Source organism: Elephantulus edwardii, unplaced genomic scaffold, assembly GCF_000299155.1.
Source record: "Elephantulus edwardii isolate Elephantulus edwardi_28Jun2011 unplaced genomic scaffold, EleEdw1.0 scaffold00152, whole genome shotgun sequence".
In the NCBI taxonomy this organism is placed as follows: domain Eukaryota; kingdom Metazoa; phylum Chordata; class Mammalia; order Macroscelidea; family Macroscelididae; genus Elephantulus; species Elephantulus edwardii.
The window spans coordinates 3,219,781-3,244,627 of NW_006399902.1; the positions used below are offsets into that span (position 1 = coordinate 3,219,781).

General features: G+C 47.7%; 1 protein-coding gene across 1 annotated transcript in view; it reads right to left on the reverse strand.

Moving 5' to 3' along the window:
- Window positions 1-18,520, reverse strand: part of LAPTM5 (lysosomal protein transmembrane 5) — a 35,428-nt gene extending 16,908 nt beyond the window's left edge. Inside the window, exon 1 of the mRNA XM_006894930.1 lies at window positions 18,350-18,520. Within this exon, the coding sequence (XP_006894992.1) occupies window positions 18,350-18,436 (87 nt within the window). The 5' untranslated portion in view covers window positions 18,437-18,520. The remainder of the gene's footprint in view (window positions 1-18,349) is intronic.
- Between the last annotated feature and the right edge of the window lie 6,327 nt (window positions 18,521-24,847).

A 24,847-nucleotide genomic window follows, 5' to 3' on the forward strand; every position in this document is an offset into this window, starting at 1 on the left:
AAAGGAGGGAGGAGAAGGGGGGAGGGGAGGAAGAGGAAAAGGGGGAGATAGGACGGGGATGACACTTTAGTCCAGGGTAAAACTGGATATTCTACAAGACTGTGAGCTCCTTCCCTGGGGACACGTAAACAAAGCACAGATGAGACACAACAAGACTTAGAAAGGCCGGTAACTATCTGCCAAACATGGCATGACAAGACTGAAGTCTAAAGGATCCAAGACACTATAGGATCTAAACTGAAATTCAAAGTCGTATAATCCCAACCTGTGCTCCATGTGCTTGTTTTATAAGCTCAGAGAGGTTAGCTGGTTTATCTGAGTATACACAGTAAATCAGATTCAGAGTAGATATTGGAGCCAGAGTTCCCCCAGAATTACCGTGATACTCCACCTCCAACACCTCAGAACTTCTGTTAGCCTGAACCCCAGGGCACACAAGTATTTTGACTATACATCTTTCTCAGTACAGGGAGATCTGGTGGCCTTGTCATAAGGAGTTGCACAGCCAACTCAAAGGTAGGAGGTTTGAATCTACAAGCTGCTTTGCAGGAAAAAGTTGGGCAATCTCCTCCCATGCAATTTACAGCTTCTGAAAACTCACTGAAGGGTCAGCTGTGACATTATTCCAATCAGACAGCATATAACACAAAGAATGTATCAGTATAACCTTTGGAAAGCACCTCTCTCTACATTTTTATTTCTAAATTACATTTATGTTCTGCTGTCTAGGTTTATCAAGAACACCATAAAATATGGGAGAAAAATCCAGGAAACAATAAAGACTATTCTTTAGAACAATCGAGTTGTTGTCTTAATAATATTGTCTTAAGGAGACTTGGTGAGGCAATGCTTGAAGCATTTAGCTACCAAAAAAAAAGTGCTGCCATTAGAAACCATCAGTCACTCCTCGGGAGAAAAGACCCAGTGACCAGTTCATGTTAAGTTTCCAGCCTAGGAAACCATGTAAAACAGTTCTACTCTGACCTACAGGCAGAGATGGATTCCTCAACACACAAGGTCGGCATGGGTTACTTGTGCTAACTAGTGCTAGCCCAGTGATCCTCCACCACCCATTAACTTAAGACTGTATATTTAACACCCCACCCTGCTTCACAGATGAGGAAGAACAAGGCTCTGAGAACTGGAAAAGCTTGCCCAAGACCCTTAAAGGGAGGATTCAAACCCGACTCAGATCCTACTCGCCCCCCTCCTCCACCACCTGCCCAGTGTCCCCCAGCCTCATGTCATGTCAGCGATGCTGTGGGTTAGGAAGGGCACCGACCCCCTGTCACCTCCAGTCTTCCTCTTCCTCCTTGCAGCAGAAGCCTGTGAGTGCACAAGAAGCAGCAGGCAGCAATGTTACTCCTACCCTCATGGTAACCACACACGTTTCAAAACCACACTCACTCTTCCCCATTTCATCTTCTCAACAGCCCTGCCAGTGGTTTGGGGTAAGGCGTTCTCAAATGAGGCTCAGAGAGGATAGGCATCTGCCCAGGGACAGAGCAAAGAAGTCTCAGAGGCTGGCTTGGATTCTCTACCTCACCCCATTTACTAAAGACACTAGTTCCTGATCGAGAAGGCTCAGCTCCCAGGACCCGAAGAGATGAGATGAGATGAGATGAGATGAGATGAGATGAGATGAGATGAGATGAGATGAGATGAGATGAGATGAGATGGAGAAGGGCTGATGTGTAATGAGAACCTATTGTGTACTTAGGCCTGTGTACACAGGTAGGCCCTGAAGTCCTTTAAGACCCCGACAGGAGACACAGCATTATATACATTATACAGACAAGAAAATCAAGTTTCTGAGAGAACTCACATGCCCTGTGTCACACAGTGGCCAAGCTGGGATTCGAACACTGTTGCCTCTACTCCAGGGCTCAGGACTCCACCCAGGACCTGATTCTGTTCTCACCAACTACCCGTCCACCCTCCCTGAACTCAGTCCTCAATCCCAGACCTCGCTGTGAGGTGATCGTGGCCCTGTTCCAGCTCCTCCCTGGGGGAAGTCACATCATCAACACTCAAGGTGTTTGGGAGGATCAAGCTTAGGAGAACAGGGAGGTAGGGGAGAACCCCTGCAAACTGCAGCTCATCACACAGAGGCCGACCCCTCTTAGGCCTGCACACTGCTCATTATGAAGCTCTCACTGCTCTACTGTGGTTCCCGGCCAAGCGCTGTTTGTAGTTGCCGGAAAGCACCTGCCTTACCAGGCGGCACATGCTGGAACAAGTCCGGAAACCCCAAGAGTATAGATTTCCCAGGTCTTGGTCTCTCACCTTCTCTTGTGCCCCCAGTTTTCACACAGGCAGAACACTGACCTCTCCCTGGGCTCCTGGGCCTCCGTGGGCTCCTGGGTTGTGACCTCAGAACTCAAGCCCTCCAGGACTTCCCTCCTCATACAGAGCCCTGACAGACACCAGGCCTTCGTCTGTCCAACACCCATTATAGGATCTTTCATAGCTCCTTGATTCCACATTTGTGAGCCCTAGAGTTAAAAGCTGAGGTAATGTTGTTGTTATTGTTAAGTGTCATCGAGTTATAGACGACTCATAAAAACCCTGTGAACAAAGGACCTGTACACTTGTATAGATTTCATCCTTTCTCCAGGTTTCTAGGGTTTCCAGAGGCAACCTATTTCAGAAGTGGATGCCACTCCTGCTTCCAAGCTTGTTTTAAGCGGGAAGCTCCACCAAACACTGTCCACCATGGGTAACCATTATTGCATTTGACACATCAGTGTCCCAGTGTTTATGTTATAAAACAAAATGTCCATGAATGAAAATAAATATGATTTGTAAACTTTGATTCAAAAAGAAGAAAGATACGCAAACCACCAAAACACACACATAAAGAGCCAGGGTGTTGAAATCTGACAAGCCTGAAGCCAACCTCTGTGCCCTTTGAGCAAGCCACAAACTACTCTGGCTCTCAGTCTCCTCAAGTAGAAATGGGAGTAGTAGCCGTAGTAGCCAGATCTTAGGGTTGCCATATAGACTGAATAATATGCTGTGCACAGAGCAAGCATCCAAGGAACATTCAACAAATGAGCCCTTGGGGTGCTATTCATTTATCTGTGTGGACATCCCTCCACTTGCTTGTTTGTTTGTCCTTAAACACTTCCTAAGCACCTATTGCCTCCAGGCCCTCAGAAAGTAAGTCATTGACCCTGGTCTCCAGGTGTCATCCCTGTCTCCCAGACAGCCTGATGAATCAACAGCTAACCCCAGGTCCTAAGGAGCTCTTTGGGCACCGGGATCTGAGCCTTTTTCCTTTCTCCTGAGTCAAGGACTGGTATCTTCTAACCTCTCGTGCCAACTATTAGAACCCATTTGGAAGATGAACTTGCCTCCATTTGTATCCTTGAGCATTTTCCTGCTTTCTCTGAGTCTGTGTTCTCAATTGGCAAACAGGGATGAAACTATTTCCTGCCCTGAGTGGAACATTGATAAATTCTATGAACTTTGATAAATGTCGATAGTTGCAGAGGGACTTCAGGCCTTTTGTTCATAGGGTCACTATGATTTGTGTTTGACTTGAAGGCAATCAACAACAACACCCTAAATAAAGAACCTGGGCTTTATGACAAGAAGATGGAATCAAAAGTAGAGGAAGATTCATCAACCATCTGTATTTCGCAGAACATATAACCTTGCTCACCGAAACTGAAGAGGACTTGAAGAACTTGCTGCAGAAGATCAAGAACTGCAGCCTTCAATAAGAGTTGCATCTCAACATCAAGAAAACAAAGATCCTCGTCACCAGACCAACAGACAGCATCATGATATATGGATAAAAGATTGAAATTGTTAATGATTTCATCTTTCTTGGATTCACAATCAATATCCTTGGCACCAGCAGTCAAAAAATCAAAAGACAAGTTGCATTAGGTAAATCTGTTGAGGGTCTCTCCAGAGTGCTAAAGACCAACGATGTCAGTCTAGACACTAAGGTGAACCTGATCTAGGCCATGGCCTTCTCAATTGCTTACTTTCCATCTGAGAACTGGACAGTGACTAAGGATGATAGAAAAATAATTGATGCCTTTGAATTGATGTTTGAGAAGAGTACTGAACATACCATGGACTGCCAAGAGAACAAACAGGTCTGTCCTGGAGAGGGTAAAACCAGTTTGCTTCTTGGAGGTAAGGATTTTGAAGCTCCATCTCACATACTTCAGGTGTGTGATCGGGAGGGACCAGTCCTTGGGGAAGGACATCATATTTGGAAGGGTAGAAAGAGAGCACAAGAGAAGAAGACGAGAAGCAGCACAAGATGAGACAGATTGACACTATACTGTGGCGATAGGGTCAGGTATGGTGAGGTTGACTCAGGGTAGGGCGAGGTTCAGAGCTGTTGTTCATAGGGGCACTATGAGTCATAGTCAACCTGACAGCACATAACAACAACAACCGTAGCAAGATATCGGAGAAGATGAAGCAGAGAAATTGGGGTCTTTGAAGAAGGGATGATCACTGTTGTCAAGAAGTTTCACAAATAGGAAAGCTTTGAGCAAGACCTCAAACAATCTGCAGGAGTGTTCTGATGGAGAAGAAAGAAAAGCACACCAGGCAGTGAAAAATGTCATGTGCAAAGACCCGGAGGCCTGGTAGCCCAAAGTATGTCTGGATCACTCCAGAAAAACTCAGGAGAAATTGAGACAGGAACACATCATCCCCGGATCATCAGTGAGGAAGTGAGCGCCAGAGGAGGACAGCCACGCCACAAGACAACTGCAGAGCAGAAGTCAGCTGGCCGGCCACCTCCATCCAGCTCTGCTCCGCTTGCCCCCTTGCCACGCACATTCTCTGTTCCCCTTTTCAGTCCTTCCTTCTGCTTTTCCCTTGTTTCAGTTCCCATTCCATCCCTTCTTTTTTGAGCACAACTTCCCTAAACTGAGTTCTAGAGGAAGCAGCCAGGAAAGAGCAAGATTTCTACATTTTTCCCCCCTCTGACAGTGAGAAACAGCCAATAGCTTGAGCTGAAAGAAAGGAATGATTCTGAATGTGGCCATGGGAGTAAGGGAGGGGGTGGCAGCTAGTGACATTGGACTGGTGGGGATACCCACGTGCCCATGCTGGGGGTTGAGGACAGGCTGTCACGACACTGACTAGACTTGACCATGGGGGTGTGGGGGGGGGGTGGTCATTGTAATAAGTGCAGGACATCGGACTTAGTGGAGGTGGTTGTGATGGACGGTGGGTGGTAGCAGCAGCAGGAATGCTGGGAGGTGATAACTATTGGCATGATCAAAGATGAAGGTGATGATGCTGATAATGCTGATGGGTTGATGACAGAGGTAATGTAGTAATGATAATAATAAATATCATAGCAATGGTAGTGGTGACACGCGGTATCCCAATTCTGAGGTTCCAAGGCCACTTCCCTCTCCAAGAAGGTTAGTTCACTCTCTTGTCCTCCTTGGGGACTCAGGACCCATCTCTCAGAAACAGGCAGGCAGAGACACACACCCTGAGGATTTCAGGGAATAAAATGACAGAGAAAGGGCACCACCCCCAGAGAGTTCCTGCCCTGTGCCAGCTGGTGTCTTGGCACATTCTGGTCCGTGAATTTATGGAGCCCTCACGACAAATCTGCCAGGCGAGGCTCCGCCCCACATTGCACATGAATATCTGCCGGGGACTCTGCGGAGTTTGCACAAGGAGCCAGGCTCAGGCTTGTTCTCAATTATCCCTGCAAGATAATGCTGTTTTCAAAACGTGTCCCAGTGCAATACTTCTTCTTGCTACCAGCCCTCCATCTCCCCTTCCGGAGCATCACTGACCCTGCGCCTTCCCACGTGGGTGGCTCAGGGACTCACTCAAGCCCATTGTGTTATGATCACTTTCTCCCCTAAGCGACATCCCTCAGACATCACCTGCCACCTGTACACTTTCTCCAGCGTCCTCTGGGGCTGTCTGGGAGGAGAGCAGAGAAAAGGCCCTATGTGTCAGCATCCTGAGGAAGCCCCAACACCCCCTTACTTCCTGTCACAGCTTATCATGGGATGCTGGGTGGAGGCAGTCCCCCTCAAAGTGCTATCTCCTGAGGCACCTCCTCAGAGGTCAAAGTCAACAACTCCCCAGAAGCCGGGACAGCTCCCTGACATCAGGGCATCTTATCATTAAATACCCCTCAGAGCAACCTCACATGTCTCCTAAGAATGTCCCTTCTAGTTCTCCCAATGACCTTGCTAGCTTTGAAGTAACAGGTGGTAGATGTTTAGCCTAAAAGTTTCTTTTTCCCCAAGACCTGTATCTCTAGGATTTCGTGTATTCTGTGACTTGTTCTTCGGCGTGACTCTATAACCTTCAAAAGATGAACTGCACGTTCTTTCTTCTATCACAAGATTGTAAATGTTGCATAATCCAAGAAGCACTCCAAAGCATATGCACTTTTTCTAAAAGTGACTGCCTCCCCCTTCCCTCACCCTCTCTTTGTCTCTCATAATAACCGGGTGACCTCTTGAATCGCTCCGCTGCAGCCTCAGCCCTGTGGCCTGCACCTTCTCCTCCCAAAGCCCGGCTGCTGTCCTGAATCTCCTGCCACTCTCATCCTCCTCATCCTGTCCCCACTCCTCCCAGTTCTCATCCTCCTGCGATGGCCAAAAGCTGGTCAGCTAGGCTCTGGGGCTCACAGACCTCAGACAGAACTCTTGTGAGATCGTGGCAGGATCACTTTACTTCTCTATGCTTCAGTTTCCTCATCTGTCAAAAAGACATGATGACCCAGCTACCCTGTAAGACACATGTGGCACATGTCCATGCTGGAGATGGCGATTCAGAAAGAGCAATTGGCTGGCAAAAGTGTTTGTGTGTGACATCCAAACACTATGACTGGGGTGGTTCTAAACAGACTCAAACTAGAAACAAATCAAATGTCCCTCAACTGTAGAATGGACAGATGCAGCATGGTAAGTTGGCATAACATAATCCACCCAGAAGTAAGAGAGAGAACGGGTCACTCCTGCTCTCACCACTGCAGATGGAGCTCACAAACATGGGGTGAGAGAAAGTCACCAGACCAGGAACGAACTCCCTGTCAAGGCCACTGCTGTGTGCAAGGTCATTGCGCTGTGTAAGGTCATTGCTATGGAGCTCTAGCCCAGGCGTGAGACAAGACAAGTGAGGCATGCCTTCCAGAAGCAAACGCCGAGACGCTGTGGTGAGGTTCCTGGCAGTGACTCCTCACAATAGATATTTTGAGGGGTGTGAGTTCATCATATCCCTTCTTATGTGCCTCCATTTGGGGGCTCTGAGTCAGCCTTTTTCGTTTGAACTCTCCACTGTCTTTCTCTGGGGAAGCCCCTTCTACTCCCATAACTGTTCCCATTAACCGTTCCCATTAGCCATCACTTTCCTGATGAGCCTCAGAGCAAAGACGCACCGACAATGATCATAATTCTGACTGTTGCTCTCATGGAGCATTTCTTAGATTTATTAGATGTCAGTTCTTCCCCTGAGCGTTCCCACGCACCAGCTCATCACACCTTCATCTCAACTTTGTGAGGTAGGTTCTGACTGTTCCTGGAGGGAGAGTGTCCCAGTTGCCCCCTGGCAACTCCTGGAGGACTCCTTGAAGAAACCTGTTAATGTCTAAGTGACCAGACCAGACAATGGATCCTGATAAGGCTCTGGGCCTAATCACAAAAGCCCAAACCCAAGTTAATTAACAGCCCCAAATTCTGAGCAAACTGCCATCTTCCCTGTTGTTGTTGCATTTATTTACATAGAGTCTGAATAGAGTCTGACCCATAGCTGACCCTCTGGGGGTTTTCAGAAGCAGTTAATCACAGGGGAGGAGACTGCCCATCCTTCTCCTGTGGAGCAGCTGGTGGCCCCAAACCATGTGCCTTTGGGATTGCAGTGAGGCCTCTTACCACGAGGCCAGCAGGACGCCACAATCTTCCCTAGTCCTCCCTAAAACCCTTATAAAAAGGAACCACCCTTGAAGTTCCGCAAGCCATTTTGACCTCTCCACATGTGATCGGTCACTTGGTGTCCCTCTCAGACCACTCAATAAAGGCCTATTTGTTTCTTGGGACCAGTTTCTTTCTCTCTCTCGCTCTCAAATCTATTGACTATCTAACAATTCCCACTCTTGTCCCATTCTGCAGATTGATGAAACTGAGACTGAGCCTTTAAATAGGGCCCATGTGTGTGCTCTGTGTTTCTAAGAACAAGGATGTCCTTTCACAGTTGACTCCCTGACCATTCCTGACCTAGGAAGGACTTGGCTGAGGACCAAGCCACCTGCGCTTTTGGCTATCAACCTCAGCCTGTCAAAGTCAGTTGACCTCTCTGAGCCTCAGTTTCCTCTTCTGCAAAACAGAGGCTCCAGTGGCAGTTGCTATTTGTGGGGTATGTGTCACACACACAAACACACCCACACACACACACACACACGCCTTATTCATGCTTGATCAGGGTGATCAAATACAGATGAGGAAACTGAGGCTGAGAGGAGTGCTTTGCTCTGGAGCACAGGGCCTGCGCAGGGCTGAGGACTGCAGGCAAGGGGTGGGCCTGCGCCCAGCACCTCTCCTCGCTCCACTTCCTGTCTTAATCACATTTCTGCTCCCCTGCCCATGACAGCAGAGCTGGGGCCCCTGGGAGAGCAACAGCAGCCTCTCTGCCAGCTCAGAACAAATGCCTGGTTCCAGGCTGCTGCCCAGGGCTCAAAATATAAGCCTTGCTTCTGAGCCAGCATAGAAATGGGTAACCTCAGCTAAGCCAGGTGCCGCCATCCACTAGACAGGACCCCCCCATCCCAAGCTGACTCCTCACCAGTTATGTCTCTCAGACACAAGCTGCCCTCAATTCAGTGGGATATGCCAACCAAGCTGACCCCTGATGACAAAGATCATCACTACCTCCTACAGCAGAGCCCCTTCCTCTGACGTTGGTCCACCTGGTCTGGCCCACCTACAAAGGTCACGGCTTCTGCCATTTGATCCCCCAGCCCTGAAGCAGCAGAAAGCTAAGTTTTGTAACTAGCAGACCCTTCATTACTGCCCTGTACCTCTCACTGATCTAATAGAGTTGGCTGTGACTTGAAGAGGCTGGGTGAATCCCAATGCTTCAGAAGTTAGATGGGGGGTGTACACTATGGAGCAATCTCCAATCTGATCAGGGCCCCTCAGCTATGGTGCCAAAGAGAGGCCTCGACTCCTGCCCTGCTCTCATCAGCCTCCTCCCAGGCCCAGGAGAGGCACAGAGCCACAACGCAGAGGACAAGGCCTTTTGTGTTACATGGGGGCATTGGGCATGAAGGTGATAAGTCGTAACAAACTCAAACCGAGGGACTTTCCCCACTTGGCAGTTGGGGGCTATTTTTAGGTTCCAAACAGATGAGTTTTCAAAAGATATAGCCTCCTGAGCCACGCTGGCAAGCCAGCGTCCCCTTCCAACAAGACATATGAGCTTCTTAACTCAGCACAGGTAACTTTAAAGCAGCCACCACTGGCTCCATTTTACAGATGAGAAAACGGAGGTGTTTGCTTAAGGTCCCATTACCAGTTAAGTGTTGGAGACGGACTGTGATCACAGCCCCCACAGTAGAGCAGAGAGAGGAAACCAAGGATGCTGAGAATTCTTAGGGGAAGCTCATCGTGGGCCAGGCAAGGAATGCGTGGATCATTCCACGTTTGTGTGCTATTGGCAGAGGTGGCCTGGGCGAGCCCCTGCCTCGCCTCTCCGTATGACCTGTTTTCTCATCTATGAAAGGAGACAAGCAGAGGTCCTGTCATATCCTTCTCATTACACAGCCTGAAAGAATCAAGGACCTCGATCTAATTCTCACCCCTGAGGATCTCTCTCTAGCCTCCACCCCCACCACCAGGAAAGAGTGTGGGAGATATTGCTCTTGAGTTGATTCTGACTCATAATGACTCTTTAGTACAGAGCAGGAACCCATAGGGTCCAAGGCTTTACATGTATACAAAAGTGAACTGCTACCTTCTTCTCTCACAGAGCAGCTGGTGGGTTCAAGGCGTCAGTCTTTTGGTTAGTGTAAGTACTGCATCAAAACTTTTCATCACTAGCCCAGCCCTCCCTGGATCCCAGGGTATGGACCTCTAAGCATTTATGTCTGAAGCTCACATGGTCTTTTCCACCTCCACGCTACCACTTGTCCCTTAGCTAGGTGAAGCTGTAATCATCCCTAGGACTTGGTCACCTCTGAAAAGCCTTTCATTAGCCAGCCTGGGCTAAGACCTCTCCTCATGGGTACCCCATAATAGCCAGCACTGCCATCAGTCAAAGCCATTAGCACAGTTTTGCTTGGCCGACTGGAGCCTCCAAAGGCAGAGGTGTGAGGATGAGTCAGCCCTGTGTCCTCGCACAGGGTTGGGCACATAAAAGCATGCCCAAGACATTAGCTGCATTCAACCCAGGACAGTAATGACTCCTTTAAATAATATGGATTCTTTTATATTGTTTCACACTTTATTAAAAAGAATAGTACAGCACACGTGAGTCACAAGATAAAGTAGCGTTGGTTTGTAATCCAAAGCTTAAACAGTTGAGACTCCATGCTGATTGGATAGATAAATAAAACGGCCACCTCCCATGTAGAATTCTAAATGACTAAAGTAGGCCCACCAGTCTTAAGGAAGGGGAGTGCAGCACCCCACTCCTGAAGTAGAGACTCCGCATAGTGCCTAGACTGTACAGAGTAGAATTCCGGCAAATGCAACCTCAGCCAGATAATCAAGGTGAAATCAATAGTGATAAGTGGTGTTGATAATATTATGCCCTTTCATGTCTTTGACATGATGTGATGAGAGTGACACTTCATCTCTCTGGGCTTCCACCCCCAAACTCCATAGCTCTAGTATAATCATGAGAAGAATATCAGACAAATCCCACCAAAGGACAGGATGACTGGCAGGTGCACCTCAAGTCAGACTACAGTTGTGACAAACAAACAACAACTGAGAAACCAAGGAGAATCTAGTAGACACGTCCACCAGGCGTGATATGGTGTCCTGGATGGACCTTGGAGGAGAACAAGGACCGTGGGTGAAAACCGAGGGAGGATTCAACTCAAAACCCAAATGCGTGACCACTGAGTTGGGCCTCCAGTAGGGTTTTGGAGGCTGTGAATCACATGGGAGGAGATTGCCCATCTTTCCTCTTGGGAACCATTGGTGGGTTCAAACCATCTGAGAGTGTCCCCCTTTGGGTTAGTAGTGCAAGCTCTCTACAGAGTACAGCAGAAGAGAATGGTGCAGCTAATTCACTGAGATGCTAACTTAAAGGTTGGACATTCAAGTCTACCCTGGGGCTCCTTGGAAGAAAGGCCTGGTGACCTACTTCCAAAAACGCCACTATGGAAAACTCTATTGAGCACAGTTCTACTCTGTAATGCATGGGGTTCCCCCCCTCCCCCACTCAGAAACTGGTTTGAAGGAAAGGGCTTTACAAGTGGAAAACCAGCTTGTGAAAATCCTAAAATCACAGCCATTCTAATCCCCAGCTGATCATGGGGGTGGCACACAACATGACTGGTGTCCCCGGGCATAAGAGGCCTGGCTGCTAACAACAAGCAGGTATCACTAAGGGATGAAAAGCAGCTAATAATAAAGCAGCAGTGCTGGTTCACTAACTGTGACAAATGTCGGACAGCTTCATGTCGGTGACGGGCAAATAGGGCTTGGGCTCTGCTGCAAGTGTCTTTGTACTTTTTCAGCAAATGTAAATGTTCTAAAATGAAAATTTGTTTACAAGAAGCAGCACATGCTCAGTGTACCAAATTGGGGGGCCAGGGAGGGGAATGGAAATAAAATAGAGCTTTCACAGCCCTCTTACCCAGAGACAACCACAATCCGCATCTGCTGAATCGCCTCCCCACCTCACCGTGGAGTGTCCTCTCCGCACATTGTTGAAACATGAGCTCACAGCACTTGAGTTAATTCCAAGTCACTATGACCCTCCGTCATCTCTCCAAGGCCGTGAATCTTTACAAGCAAAAATGGCCTCGTCTTTCTCCCTGGGAGGGTGTGGTGAGTTCGAACCACCAACCTTGTGGTTAGCAACTCATCACTCTTAACACATTAAACAACCAGGACTCATTTGTTTCAATCATAGCAGGTATGTTGTTTGGTTGTGTGTGGGGTTTTTTTTTTTAATCCATATGAGGAATTTCTACTAGTGGGATTCCAGTCCTATTAGGGAGGAGAAGCGAGGGAAGGATCTGTTTGGGGTCAGGAAGGCCCTCTGGTCGTCCCCATCTCCTGCCACTCACCTAGCAAGTTTTTGTTGACTTGTTTTGTATGAACAGACAAGAGCAAGGACTAAAGAAGCCAATTTGAGAAAGTTGTCTGGCTTCCCAATGTGATCCAGAGAATCCTCCACACGACCCTGGAAGAGTTCTGATGGAAGACCCTCTAACCAGAAGCTGATGCCCCAGCTTTCCCATAGTCCTCCAGTGTAACACCTCAAAGGCTCAGTAAGTGTGACGCTGTCTCAGGATGCCACAAAGCCCAATTTAGTGCTCCCGAGAGGGCCCAAGTGCACGAATAACTCATTGTGTGCGCCTGGTTGCCCATGACCGGATGCAGATGACGCACTTGACCCAGCTGGATGCCAGCTTCTTTTTTTTTCCATCCAGATGTTCAAGGACCTGTCCATACACACCTGCCGCCCAAGGACTGCACCCCAGGAAAGCCCCAGACCTTTGCGGAAAGGAGCCAAGCCTCTCACCCAGGGGGCAAGAAGAAGACCCCCTAGTGGAGTCAGGAGAGGACCTGAGCCCAGAAAGAACTGCCTGGTCTCATAGTCCAGCTTTCTGGTTCTCCTCTATTCTCATGCCCTTCACTGCTTTAGAGCCTTCCATGGTTCCCCATGGTTCCCACCATAAGTACAGTTCAGGCAGGAACAGATGGACAGGGAAGCACAGGCTTACTGGTGCTTAGTTACTAGATTGAAGTGAACAATTTCACATGGGATTTGATGTCATGGAACATCCGGGTACTTACCGGGCACTCCGTCTTTGTCAGAAATTATGAATTTGAAAGGAAGCTTTAGTTCTGAAGGTAGGTGGTAAGGGACTGGGAGAGAGGAGAGACAAATATACCAGGCATACCTAAAGCTGTGAAGGACACATGAAAGAGTTCACTACATATTCATAAGTAAATACTGGTCAACCCACACTCACTAGGTAATCTGACACTGAATCACCTCAGTTGAAAGAAATTCACCCCTCCTGGGGGGAGGCTTGGCAATGTCTGTGAACATTTTCCTTGCATAACAACTACCACCAGTTGCTATCAATTCTGATTCTCAATAACTCTGTGTCAGAGGAGAACCAGGCTTACCATGCTGACAGATTGGAAGTGGATTGCCAGGCCTTTCTATTTAAGTACCTCTGGGGAGGTTTGAACCTCTCACCTCACAGTTAGCAGCTGAGCACAGTAACTATTTAAGCCACCCAGGGAATCCCAGCAACTCAAACGCCCCCTGCCATCTAGTTGATTTCAACCCACGGAGACTCTCCATCTGCTTTCTCAGGCTTTAACTTTTTATGGGACGAGACTGCCATTTTGCTCCGGCAAAGCAGTTGGTGGATTTGAACCACTGAACTTTTGATTCACAGTGCAATGCATAACACATTACACCACCACAGCTTGTGAGGGACTCCTGGGGACATTTTTAATCATCACAATTCAAGAGTGGAGTGCTACTGTCCTATAGTGAAAGATGTTAAACGTCCTGTGATGCACAGGGCATTGAAGATGGAGATGAAGATTACCCTAGAAAATGTAATTGTAGTTGTTTGGTATCACAGCTGCGACCCCATGTGACATAGTAGAACCACCTGAGCTTTCTAGCCCACATGTAATTCTTAAGGCTGTATCCTTTCTCTGTTACTATCCAATTTGTATGATGTTGTTGTTAAGTGTCATCGAGCCATAGACAACGGCTTCCTTGTGCTCAGGGGACCCAGCAGGGACTCCATACACCTCTTCAAGCCCCTATGAACAAAAGACCTCTGAACACTTGTATAACTTCAATTTGTATACTGAGCAAAATATTTGAGAAGCTAGACTTTGTAAAGAACATGGCATCAGGATTGGAGGAAGACTCATCAACAGCCTGGGTTATGCAGATGAGAAGCACTTACTTCAGAGGATCAAAGACTCCAATATGGATTGCATCTCAACGTCAAGAAGACAAAAATCCTCACCACTGGACCAATAAGCAATAACACCATAATGGAGAAAAGATTGACATTGTCAACAATTTTCTTATTTGGTTCATAATCAGAGGCCTTGTTACCAGGAGGAGATGTACTGGTTGGGGAAAGTCTGCTATCAGGGACCTCTCCAAAGTCCTGAGGAGCAATGATGTAAATTTAAAGACTAAGGTGTGCCTAATTCAAGTCAATGGTCTTTTCAATCACGTGCTGTGCATCTGAGAGCTGGACAATGAACAAGGATAACAGAATAAGAATTGATGCCTTTGAGTGGTGGTGTTGGAGGAGAGGACTCAATATCACATGGACAAAACAACAAACAGATATAACTTGGAGAAAGCACAGACCAAGCTCCATGGAGGCAAAGATGCCAAAATGTCATCTCACATATTTGGGCATGTTGTTAAGAGAGGCTATTCCTTGGAGAGGGACATCATGCTTGGAAAGGTGGAGGGACAGCAAAAGAGAAGGCAATCCTCAACAAAATGGATTGATGCAGTGATGACAGCAATTGGCTCACGTGTGTCAGACAGAGATGGTGAGGATGGCACAGGAGAGGACAGGGCTCAGGTTTGTTGTTCATAGAGTTGCTATGAGTCGTACTCGACTTGAGGGCATCTAACAACAACAAGCAATCCTTATGGAAATAGATCACCAAGTCCATCTCCCATGGAGCTCCTGGGCATGTTCTGAACCCTAAGCTTTCTATTAAAAGCCAAGTGCCCAAAATGTCAATAGTGTATCACAGGTAAAATCCAAACTCTAGCTTTTCTCTCAAAGTTTTTTATCCTGAAAATTTCAGGTTTTTTCTGTAGTGTCTTCTGGGAGGCCCAATTTCTGTGCACACTTCTTCTTTGCCCACATATCCTCTCCCATCTGTACTCCCGCAGCCTCACTCCTCTGTCAATGACACCGCCTCCTAGAAGCCTTCCCTGATCACTCTGGCTACACATTCTCTAGCTCTATTAGCAGAGACCTCAGAAGGTGTGATCCTGAAGAAGCTTCTAGAGTCTCTTGGTGCAGGGTAGGCAGGGCAGCTGAGCTAGGCAGCCTGCACAAGGATTTAGCTGGGCCTGCACATGGTACATTGTTTTGATTTTTTAAAATTTCAATCTGTCATTAACATCAAAACATCAGAAGATGCCACATAAAAGACTAAAATCCCTATCTCTCTACGTCAAGAGAGCAGCCCAGAGCCCACTGCCTTGTTAATGACAGTCAGTGGAATGAGCAGCTGTCAGGAGTGACTGATCACGGGACCCCTGGTCACTTGACCCCTGTGCTCAGTTACGAGACTTGCCTGGGCCTGGAAGCACTTGAACTTGGACTTGAGACCATTTAGACAGTACATACCCACACACTATATATATATATATAACAGAGAGAATGGAGCCCACAGAGAGGCTTGCCCATGTTGGCAAACCTGGGGAGAAGCCAGGGCCTGCGCCTCTTAGCGCCCCACACCAACCCAGCCTCAGAGAATGTTGCCCCATAGACCTGGTGCGGCGTGGTCCCACGTTCCGCACCTCTCTCCCGGAACTCTTCCTTAAAAGTGATGAGGATTTGAAGGGAAAATTTGCAGAGTGGGCAGAGGGTCCTTGAGCAACTTCTGAGAATGGCCTCTGGATCCACCAGCTGGACCCAGGCATGGGAGCCCTGGTTCCAAGTCTGGGTCCACAGCGAGGGAAGTGTGGGGGCTTCCTTGTGCTCAGGGGACCCAGCAGGGACTCCATACACCTCTTCGAGCCCCTGACCACGCTCCTGTCACAGGCTCCTGTCCTGTGGCAGCTAGTGAAAGGATGACACCAAATGGGAGTTTCCATCTCTGCCCCTTTTTATCATGTCATGCCCACACACACCACGTTGTGCACATACCACACACAATCACACAGTACACGTATAAGCACGTGATGCATACACCTATGTAACACACAACACATTATCACGTTCAATATACACACCACACATCATGCACATATCTCATGCAGGCACACAGCACATACATACACACATAACACAAGCATACAAGACACATTATGCCTGTCCATACATATGATATATACCCCATGTACACATCATGTGACACATACCACATAAAGACACACAGCACATTCACCACACACAGCCATATATCACACACCCCCCACAGTTATGTGCCTCACATGCACGCCACCATATGGACACTCACATGTGCACGCACATACGCTGAGTACAGATTCCTGGAGACAGGAACCACCCGGCTTTGCTCTCTCCTGGCTCCTCTGATCCCTGCACCTTACGATTTCGAGGTGCTGCAGACGGGGTCACTGGGAACAGGTGGGAGGAGTTCAGATACTAAAGCAGTGAGGATGAGGCCCCTGATCTCAGCTCCACTCCTGTTTTGAGATCAGAGAGAAAGCTCCCAGCAGGCATCCACACAGGAGGGATAAGGCTCATGTGGGGCCCACAGAGGCAGTGCTGACAACGGCTCCCCAATGTCAGGTGAACTCTGGGGTGTCTCTCTCCCCAAAAGTCTAGTGCTCTCTTCAACCTGACTCCTCAACACCAGCTTTAGTCACATCATGACAACACCCCCGCCCCCCAAGCAGCACAGCCCCCTGAGTTGCTCAGGCCTCAGTCAACACCTACAGAGCCCTACTGTGTGCCTGCTCTGTGGGCACCTCATATCTCATAGCCCTGACAGGGCATGGCCTGCATGCCAAGAATTGCACACCCAGCTTCCTAAGTGCTCAGAGACAGCCCACCAGTCCCAGGCCACAGGAGACCAAGCTGCGGGGCAGAGGTGACCACCGAGGTTCACATTGCTGCCACAGCCCAGGATCCAGTCCACGCCTGCTGGCTCCACATAACAACAATGGTAAGACACTCCCTAGGTGCCAGACACTATCCTGGTCAATTCCTTTAATCCTCATAACAAGCTTATGAGGGAGGTATTATTATTCTCATCCTCACTTTTTAAAAGAACATTGAGGCTCAGAGAGGGTAAGCAGCTTGCCCAAGACAGCACAGTTAGGAAGTGGTGAGGCCAGCATTTGCATGCAGGAGTCTGGATCCAGAGGCCGTGCAGATAACCACAGAGCCATATGGCCCTTACCGCAGCTCTCCCTGCCCGAGACAGGAAGCAGATGCAGCCAGGATGGCGCAGCTGACAGCAGCTGATACAACGCTGGATTTGAGCTGACTTTGAGGAAGTCCTTCCAGGCTAGAACTGCGGGCTTTGAGTTTTCCTAGGAGAAAGGTGCCAGAGTCTGGGAGAGCTGGGTGCAGCCTGGAGTTGGAGGGTAAAGTGGCAGAAGAGTCTGGATGAGACACACAGGGACCCCAGCCTTCAGCGACCCCACAGAGAGGGGAGTCTGCCGCCCTGAGGACCAGTGCTTTGCCCAGAGCTGCTACATGGTGGATTAGCAGCAAGAAAAACCTTCACATTAGCCTCCAAGGAGGAACTGCGGGGGACATTATGTCTCTCTGTCACCACATAACAGCAAGGACTAGGCAGCTCACCCTACTTATGACCACAAGATCTCAAGCTTTCTTTGGTGGAGAAAAAGTGTGGTTGAACCCAGCTGGACACTAAGAAGACAGGGTCCCTTCCCACTGCTAGAAGGACAGAGGGGCGTGCCCCACTTCTTGGGTTCTGTCCAGCCCCTCATGGAGAGCAGTAGCTGTGCCAGTGACCTGACCCTATGTCCTGGCACAACCCGAGGTCTGGACTCCTGGCCTTCCAAAGCTTCTCACACCTGCTGTTATGTTACACTTGTTCCCCACTAACCCACGCCTGCACTCTCGCCCCATTTCACAGAGGTCGGCGCTGGGGTCTGAGTGAATGGTGAGATCCAGGAGGGTGCCTGCTCCCACCACCATGTAGCACCAGGGCCAGCAGTGGGGTAGACCCCTGCCCCAACTGAACAGAGGAAATTCCCTCAGCGCAGGGGTGTCAGGGGCCTCTGAAGGCAATCTTCACATTTGAGGGGCTCAGTAGGCCAGAACTATGTCACCCTTTCTCCCACACACACTCACACATACACCCATCACAGTTATACACACACCGCCAAATATACTCACAGTCACTCTCGCACACACACAATTACACACAATCGCACATTCACACAGACACACGCAGTGCCCCTGGGCACGCTAGGCACTTACCACATGATAGATGGCCAGGGTGATGGTGGCTGTCCGAACATTGAAGCAGCAGCAGGTCTGGCGGATGGCAGCTGTGCGGGAGGCCATGGCTCCGTGGTCCCCTCCTCCGAGACTCTGCGGGGGAAGGAGCCTGGCGCCTGGAACAGGACTGAAAAGGGGAAGCTGCCGCTGCCCTCCTCACTTCCTTCCTGTCCCTTAGACAAGCAGGGGCAAGGTCGTCACAGCTGGGGCGGGGCGGCTGGAAGGGGGGGGGGGAGGGCCAGAGCTGCCACCAGAGCCACAGCCCGGATTCCACCACCCGGAGGGTGCTTCTGAGGGATGGCAGACCCGTGCAGTGCAGGGGACCACTGTCCACTGGGCCAGGATCCAGCACCTCACACACCCATCAGGAATGCCCACCACCAACCTCAGGCAAGGATGGAGCTGAGCTCACCTCCCAATGAAGAAAGAGGCCCAGAGCGCTAAGGGTCTCCCTTGAAATCAGACAGCTGTGGATGCTGGTGGCAGATTCAATTCCAGCTCTGGCTAGACCTGGACTGCAAAAACGGTGATGGTTCTGTAGTTATTTCCCACATGTCAAGAATCATTCGAGCCACATTCTTGGATTAACTCCTGGGACCTTCACCACAACTTCTTCAGAGAGAGAGATGCTCCTATTATCCCCATATTACAGATGAAGTCACTGAGGCACTGTGAGAGGTCACATGATCTGTCAGTGGAGGAATAGGGATTTGAATTTGACTGGCTGGTTCTAGAACCCACCCCTTGGAGTGGCGGTCTTCCCCTCTACTGCTCAACCTCAGAGAAAAGCATGCTCTCCTTGAGCGCTGATGAGGGGAGGATGGCTCCAAGCCAAGAGAGACCCCTTACTTAGCAAGTCTTTACTGCTAGACAATTGTGCCATGCCCCTGGGCTAGGTCCTTCTGGGACAGAGTCATTAAAGGTGCACAGTTTTCTGGGAGACATCCCATTCCTTCATAGATCTCAGGATTCCCTGGTAAAGATTTCCCCTCATCCTCTTATTGGGTGGAAAGTTGGCAGTAATAAATCATGAATATTAAGCAAGTTAGGAGTCCTTGGGTGGTAATCTTTCAGTTGGCTTGACTGCTGAAAGGTTGGAGTTCAAATCCACCCAGAGTTGCCTTGGAAGAAAGGCCTGGTGATCACCTTCTGAGGGGAAAAAAAAAACCCCAAAGAGTCACTGAAATTCTATGGAGCATAATCTGTACTCTGACGCACTTAGCATTGTCAGGAGCCAGCTAAGCAGCTGCTGCTTTTTTTGTTACACTAGCTACAGTGGGCTTTGTATTCCCTTCTCAGCTGATAAATATTCATGTCATAATAAAGGGAGGAAGCATGAAACCTTTGCAGGATTCCTGGAAAAAAAGAAAAAAGAAAAAAAAGACTGCTTTGTCTAGAAACTGAGCTCCCTTGCAATGTGAAAGTGCTAAAGAGAGCAGAGCAGAGTCAGCCGCGAAGGCCCGCCCTCACGAGAGATGCTGGAGTTAGGATTGGACCCTACCACAGCCCATAGGATCTGCCCCAGGACGGGCTAGAAAAGGACCTCAACCTCCTCTTCCTTGTCAGGATTGGCCCACAGGACCCACAACATTTGGTAAACTTGATAAAAAAAATTTTTTTTTTCATTTGCCTGTGACACCGAGGGGGACCTTGTAAGCATAAGGCTTCTAGCCTGGAAGATTTGGAACCATGCCGTGCAGCTGTGGCATCCACACTTCTAAACACTTCACCTTCTTTCCTTGACATCAGAGGGCAGCAAGGGAAATACAAACAAGGGAGAATAAACATTACATTTCATTAAATAATTAATTAAATTCAATTAAACAATAATTTTCCCTGCGAGGGAAAATAAACAAGACTTGGAAATGAAGTGGGCATCGTGGTCAGGGGAGCCTCTTGGAAGAGATGTGGAGACCTGAATGAACATCCTTCCAGCCTGTCCAGGAGTGGGTCTATTTAGTGGCAGGTGGACCAGCAGGAGCAAAGGCCCTGAGGAGGGAGGGGACTTGGCACCATACAGGGGCAGCAAGAGTAAACAGGCTGGGCATGAGCCAAGCAGGGACCAGTGAAGTCCTGAGTTGGAGCTAGGGAGTCTAGATTTGAATTAGGTCCAGCTGAGAAGCCATTATAGCTACAATGCTACAGTAAAAGGCAGCCACTGATTAACAGTATTATTTGACAAAACCAGAATCAGTCTGGAGCCATTTCCCAAAGAAACGGAAGCACCCCACTGAGTGTGTGAGCTCATTTTACACTGTATATATGGATGAACCTTTTTCATTTTTATAGAGAAAATTTTCTTTTAATGTACAGTATAAAAATATACATAACGAGCCCATGAATTCTGTGATTTTTCCATTTATTGGAGTAATATAAAGTCTCATTTTTAAAGCAGATATATTTAAGTGAGAAAGCAGTTCAGAGATCTAAAGAAAAACATTCAGAGAGCCACAATGTCCTGTTGATTCCACAAACACCTCGGAAGTGGTGTGGACATTGCTTTCTGCTTAGTTGCTGTGTGATCTTGCACGAGGCGCTTGCCCTCTCTGATGTATTGTTCACACACCCAGAGGCTGTGGTGAGGATGAAATGAGGTCACCGGTAATGCACTTTTTCTATTCGCTCACTTCCTTTCCCACCTGTCTTAATGATCTTGGGCTGTGATGACAGAAAATGCCAGAAGTGGGTAACTTCAACAAACAAAAATGTGTTTTCTCATGACTGAGGAAGTTAGACAGGCCCTGAGTGCAGTCATTAAAGCACCAGGCTGCTAATTGACAGGTCAGCAGTTCAAACCCATCACCTGCTCTATAGGAGAACAAAAGGCAACTTCCTCCTCCAAAGGCAGTCTTGGAAATCCTCTGGGCAGTTCCAGTCTGTCCTTCAGGGGGTCTCTCTCTCTCTCTCTCTCTCTCTCTCTTTCTCATTGCTATAGAGTTAGAATCTATTCCTGGTTGACCCTCCAGTGGCTTTCCAATGGTCACAGTGAGTTAGAATCTACTCAACAGCAAAGTTTTTTTTTAATTTTTTTTATAAGCAAGAAATCTGAATTCAGTACAATAGCTGTGAAGGAAGGCTTTTTTTTTCTCTGTCAGCTCTAGGTAAAGACCTTTATCTTTTCAGCATCTGTTCTTTGCCATCTCTATGTGATGTTGTTGCTACCTTACCCCAACTGCGCTAATCTGTTCCTTTTCTGTCTCAGAAGCGAGCGTGCAGGGGGCTGGGGAGGAGAAAGGACTTGCTCATGAGGATGGTGCTGGAGAGTGTGGTCCCTGAAAACTCGGTACCCCACCTATCTTAAGCAGCTTCCGGTTTCCCACCTGAGAGCATTATGTGTTGGCCCAGCTCACAGGCGTGCACCCCCATCAGCCAGCAGCCCAGCCCCAGTGCAGTCTCTGGAATGTGTTTCAGAACAATTTCTCTTACCGCCTTTTTTGGCACACTTACATGGCTTAGATACTTTGCAGTTCCTCCATTCCCCCTGAAGAAAAGACAATAGAAGGCTATTTTGATTCATCTTAAAATAACAGAAGGAAATTCTCAAAAGGGTGAGTGGAATAAACCTTGAGGAGCACATGTCTTACTAATACTGAAGAGGAACAAAGCATAATAGTAATAGAGTTAGGTGCTGTAAAATCTGGTAACAGTATTTTATCTTCTTTTAGTGTAGAAGCAATTTGAAATTGTAGCCTTAGTTATTACTTCTGATTAAATAGAAAGGGAGCTTGGATAGCATAGTCAGTAGGGAGCTGGTTCTGTTAACCCAAAGAAGGTGCCACTCTAGTGGTTCAAATCCACCGGCAGCTCTGAGAGAGAAAGATGCAAAAGAAAAGAAAATCCCTTCCCACATGATTGACAGCTTTGATATCAGCCAGTGAATAAATGACTGAGTGAATAATTCTTTCTCTTAGTTTCTTTTTCTTGCTACACTACTATTTATATTTGGTATTCTTTGTGAAAAAATATTTATGTCAAAATTAAAGTGTACAAGTCTCTCATTATAACTTTCCAGAATTCATATTTCTTCCAAAAAGAAAATAACACTTCTCAGCAACAATAACAAAAGTGAGTGCCTTAAAATATCCTACATATCCAAAAATGACTCGAGCAGCACATCAACAGAGAACTTCCAGATGTGCAGGCTGGGTTAAGAAGAGGCTGTGGTACCAGGGATATTATAGCTAATGTTAGATGGATCTTGGCGGAAAGCAGAGAGTATCAGAGGAATGTCTATCTGTGTTTCATTGGCTTTGCAAATGAGTTTAACTGTGTGGATCACAACAAACTATGGCTGACTCTGAAAAGAATGGGAATCTCAGAACACTTGACTGTGCTTATGCAAAACCTATACTTGGACCAGGAGGCAGTCGTCAGAACAGAGTAAAAAAATACTACATGGTCTAAAATCAGAAAAGGTGTGTGCTAAGGATGTATCCTGTCTGCATACCTTTTCAATCTATATGCAGAACAAATCATCTGAGAGGCTGGGCTATATGAGGAGAAATGTGGCATCAGAATTGGAGGTAGAGTACTCAACAACCTGTGTTATGCAGATGATGCAATTTTGCTTGCTGAAACTGAGGAGGACCTGAAGCTCTTGCTCCAGAAGGTCAAGGACTGCAGCCTTCAATATGGATTGAAGCTCAACATCAAGAAAACAAAGATTCTCACCACTGGGTCGATTGGCAGCATTATGATGGATGGTGAAGAGATTGAGGTTGTTAACAGCTTTAGTTTGCTTGGCTCCACAGTCATCACTCTTGGTACCAGCAGCCAGGAATTCAAAAGGTGAATTACACTGGGAAAGCTGGCTGTCAGTGACCTCTCCAGAGAACAGAAGAGCAATAATGTCAGTCTGGAAATTAAAGCATGCCTGATCCAGGCCATACTCTTTGCAGTTCCTTGCTATGAATCAGAGAGCTGGACAATAACTAGGGATGCTATGAAGGGAATTGATGCCTTCAAGCTGTGGTGCTGGAGAAGAGTGTTGAATAGACCATGGACTTCCAGGAGAACAAACAGGTTTGTCTTAGAGAAGGTTAAACCAGACTGCTCCTTGGAGGCAAGGATTCTGAACCTTCATCTGACATACTTTGGACATGTTGCAAGGAGGGACCAGTCCTTGGAGAGGGACGTCATGCTTGGAAGGGTGGAAGGACAGAGAAAAGGAGAAAGACCATCGATGACATGAATTGATTCCATGAGAGTAATGAGAGTAGGTGTGTCAGAGACAGTAAAGTTGGCACAGGAAAGAGCAGGTTTCAGGGCTATTGTACACAGAGTCTCTATGAGAAACAAGCAACTCAACAGCACATAACAACAACACTGTTATGACCTCATTGTCATACAAGGAAATCCTGTTACCAAATGGGACTTCATCCCCAAGTACAGGCATTACAAGTACAGCTCAAATTGGAGAGGGGCACAAAGCAGGCTTTAACAATCACCTCACTCAACTTCCACACCTCAACCACATTAAAAGTGCTGAGAGTAAGGAGAGCTGGAATTTCAATTTGGAATTGTTCTATTCTAAGGTCTTCATTATGTCTGCAGAAGAGGACAGTGACAGCACCTTTATGGGCAAGTGATTTCTATCAGGTACGCTATCCCTCCCAGAGGCACCAAGGTTCTGACAAAGCCATTCATTCCCCTCTGGATTTCCAGTCCCAGCACAGCATCAATCCTCTGCTGAAAGCCCTGCTTATTCCCTGGCTATCTTTCTTTTCATCTTTATCAAATCTCCTAAGAAAGGTCTGCATGCTGTATTTCCAAAAGTAGGGTCGCTAGGCCTAGGTCATCACAGTGGGTTAGGGTAGAAGATGAGCCTGGTACCTTTGGTTGCAATATGAATTTGTATTTGGATTAAATCAGTGTGATTAAATCAAGAATATTTTCATAGAGATAATATCCCAGATTATCTCAGTGGTCTATATGTAATCACAAGTTGTTGTTGTTGTTGTTGTTGTTGTTGTTGTTGTTATGTGACATTGAGTTGCTTGCGACTCATAGCGACCCTGTGTACAAGAACCCTAAATGCTGTTCTATCCTGTGCCAATCTCGCTGTCTCAAACACACTCATTCCCACCACTCCACTCACAGAATCTATCCATCTCATTGAAGGTCTTCCTCTCCTGCATCGTCCCTCCACTCTCCCAAACATGATGTTCTTCTCCAAGGACCAGTCCCTCCTTGCAACATGCCCAAATTATGTCAGACAAAGCTTCAGAATCCTTGACTCCAAAGATCATTCTGGCTTCACCCTCTCCAGGGCAAACCTGTTTGTTCTCCTAGCGTCCATGGTATATTCAACACTCTTCTCCAGCACCACAGCTCAAAGGCATCAATTCTCTATCATCCCTAGTCACTGTCCAACTCTCCGATGCATAGCACATAATGGCTCAGACTACAGCCTGGATCAGGCGCATCTTAGTCTCCAGCCTGTTGTTGTTGCTCTACAAGAGACCTTATAAATTGAAG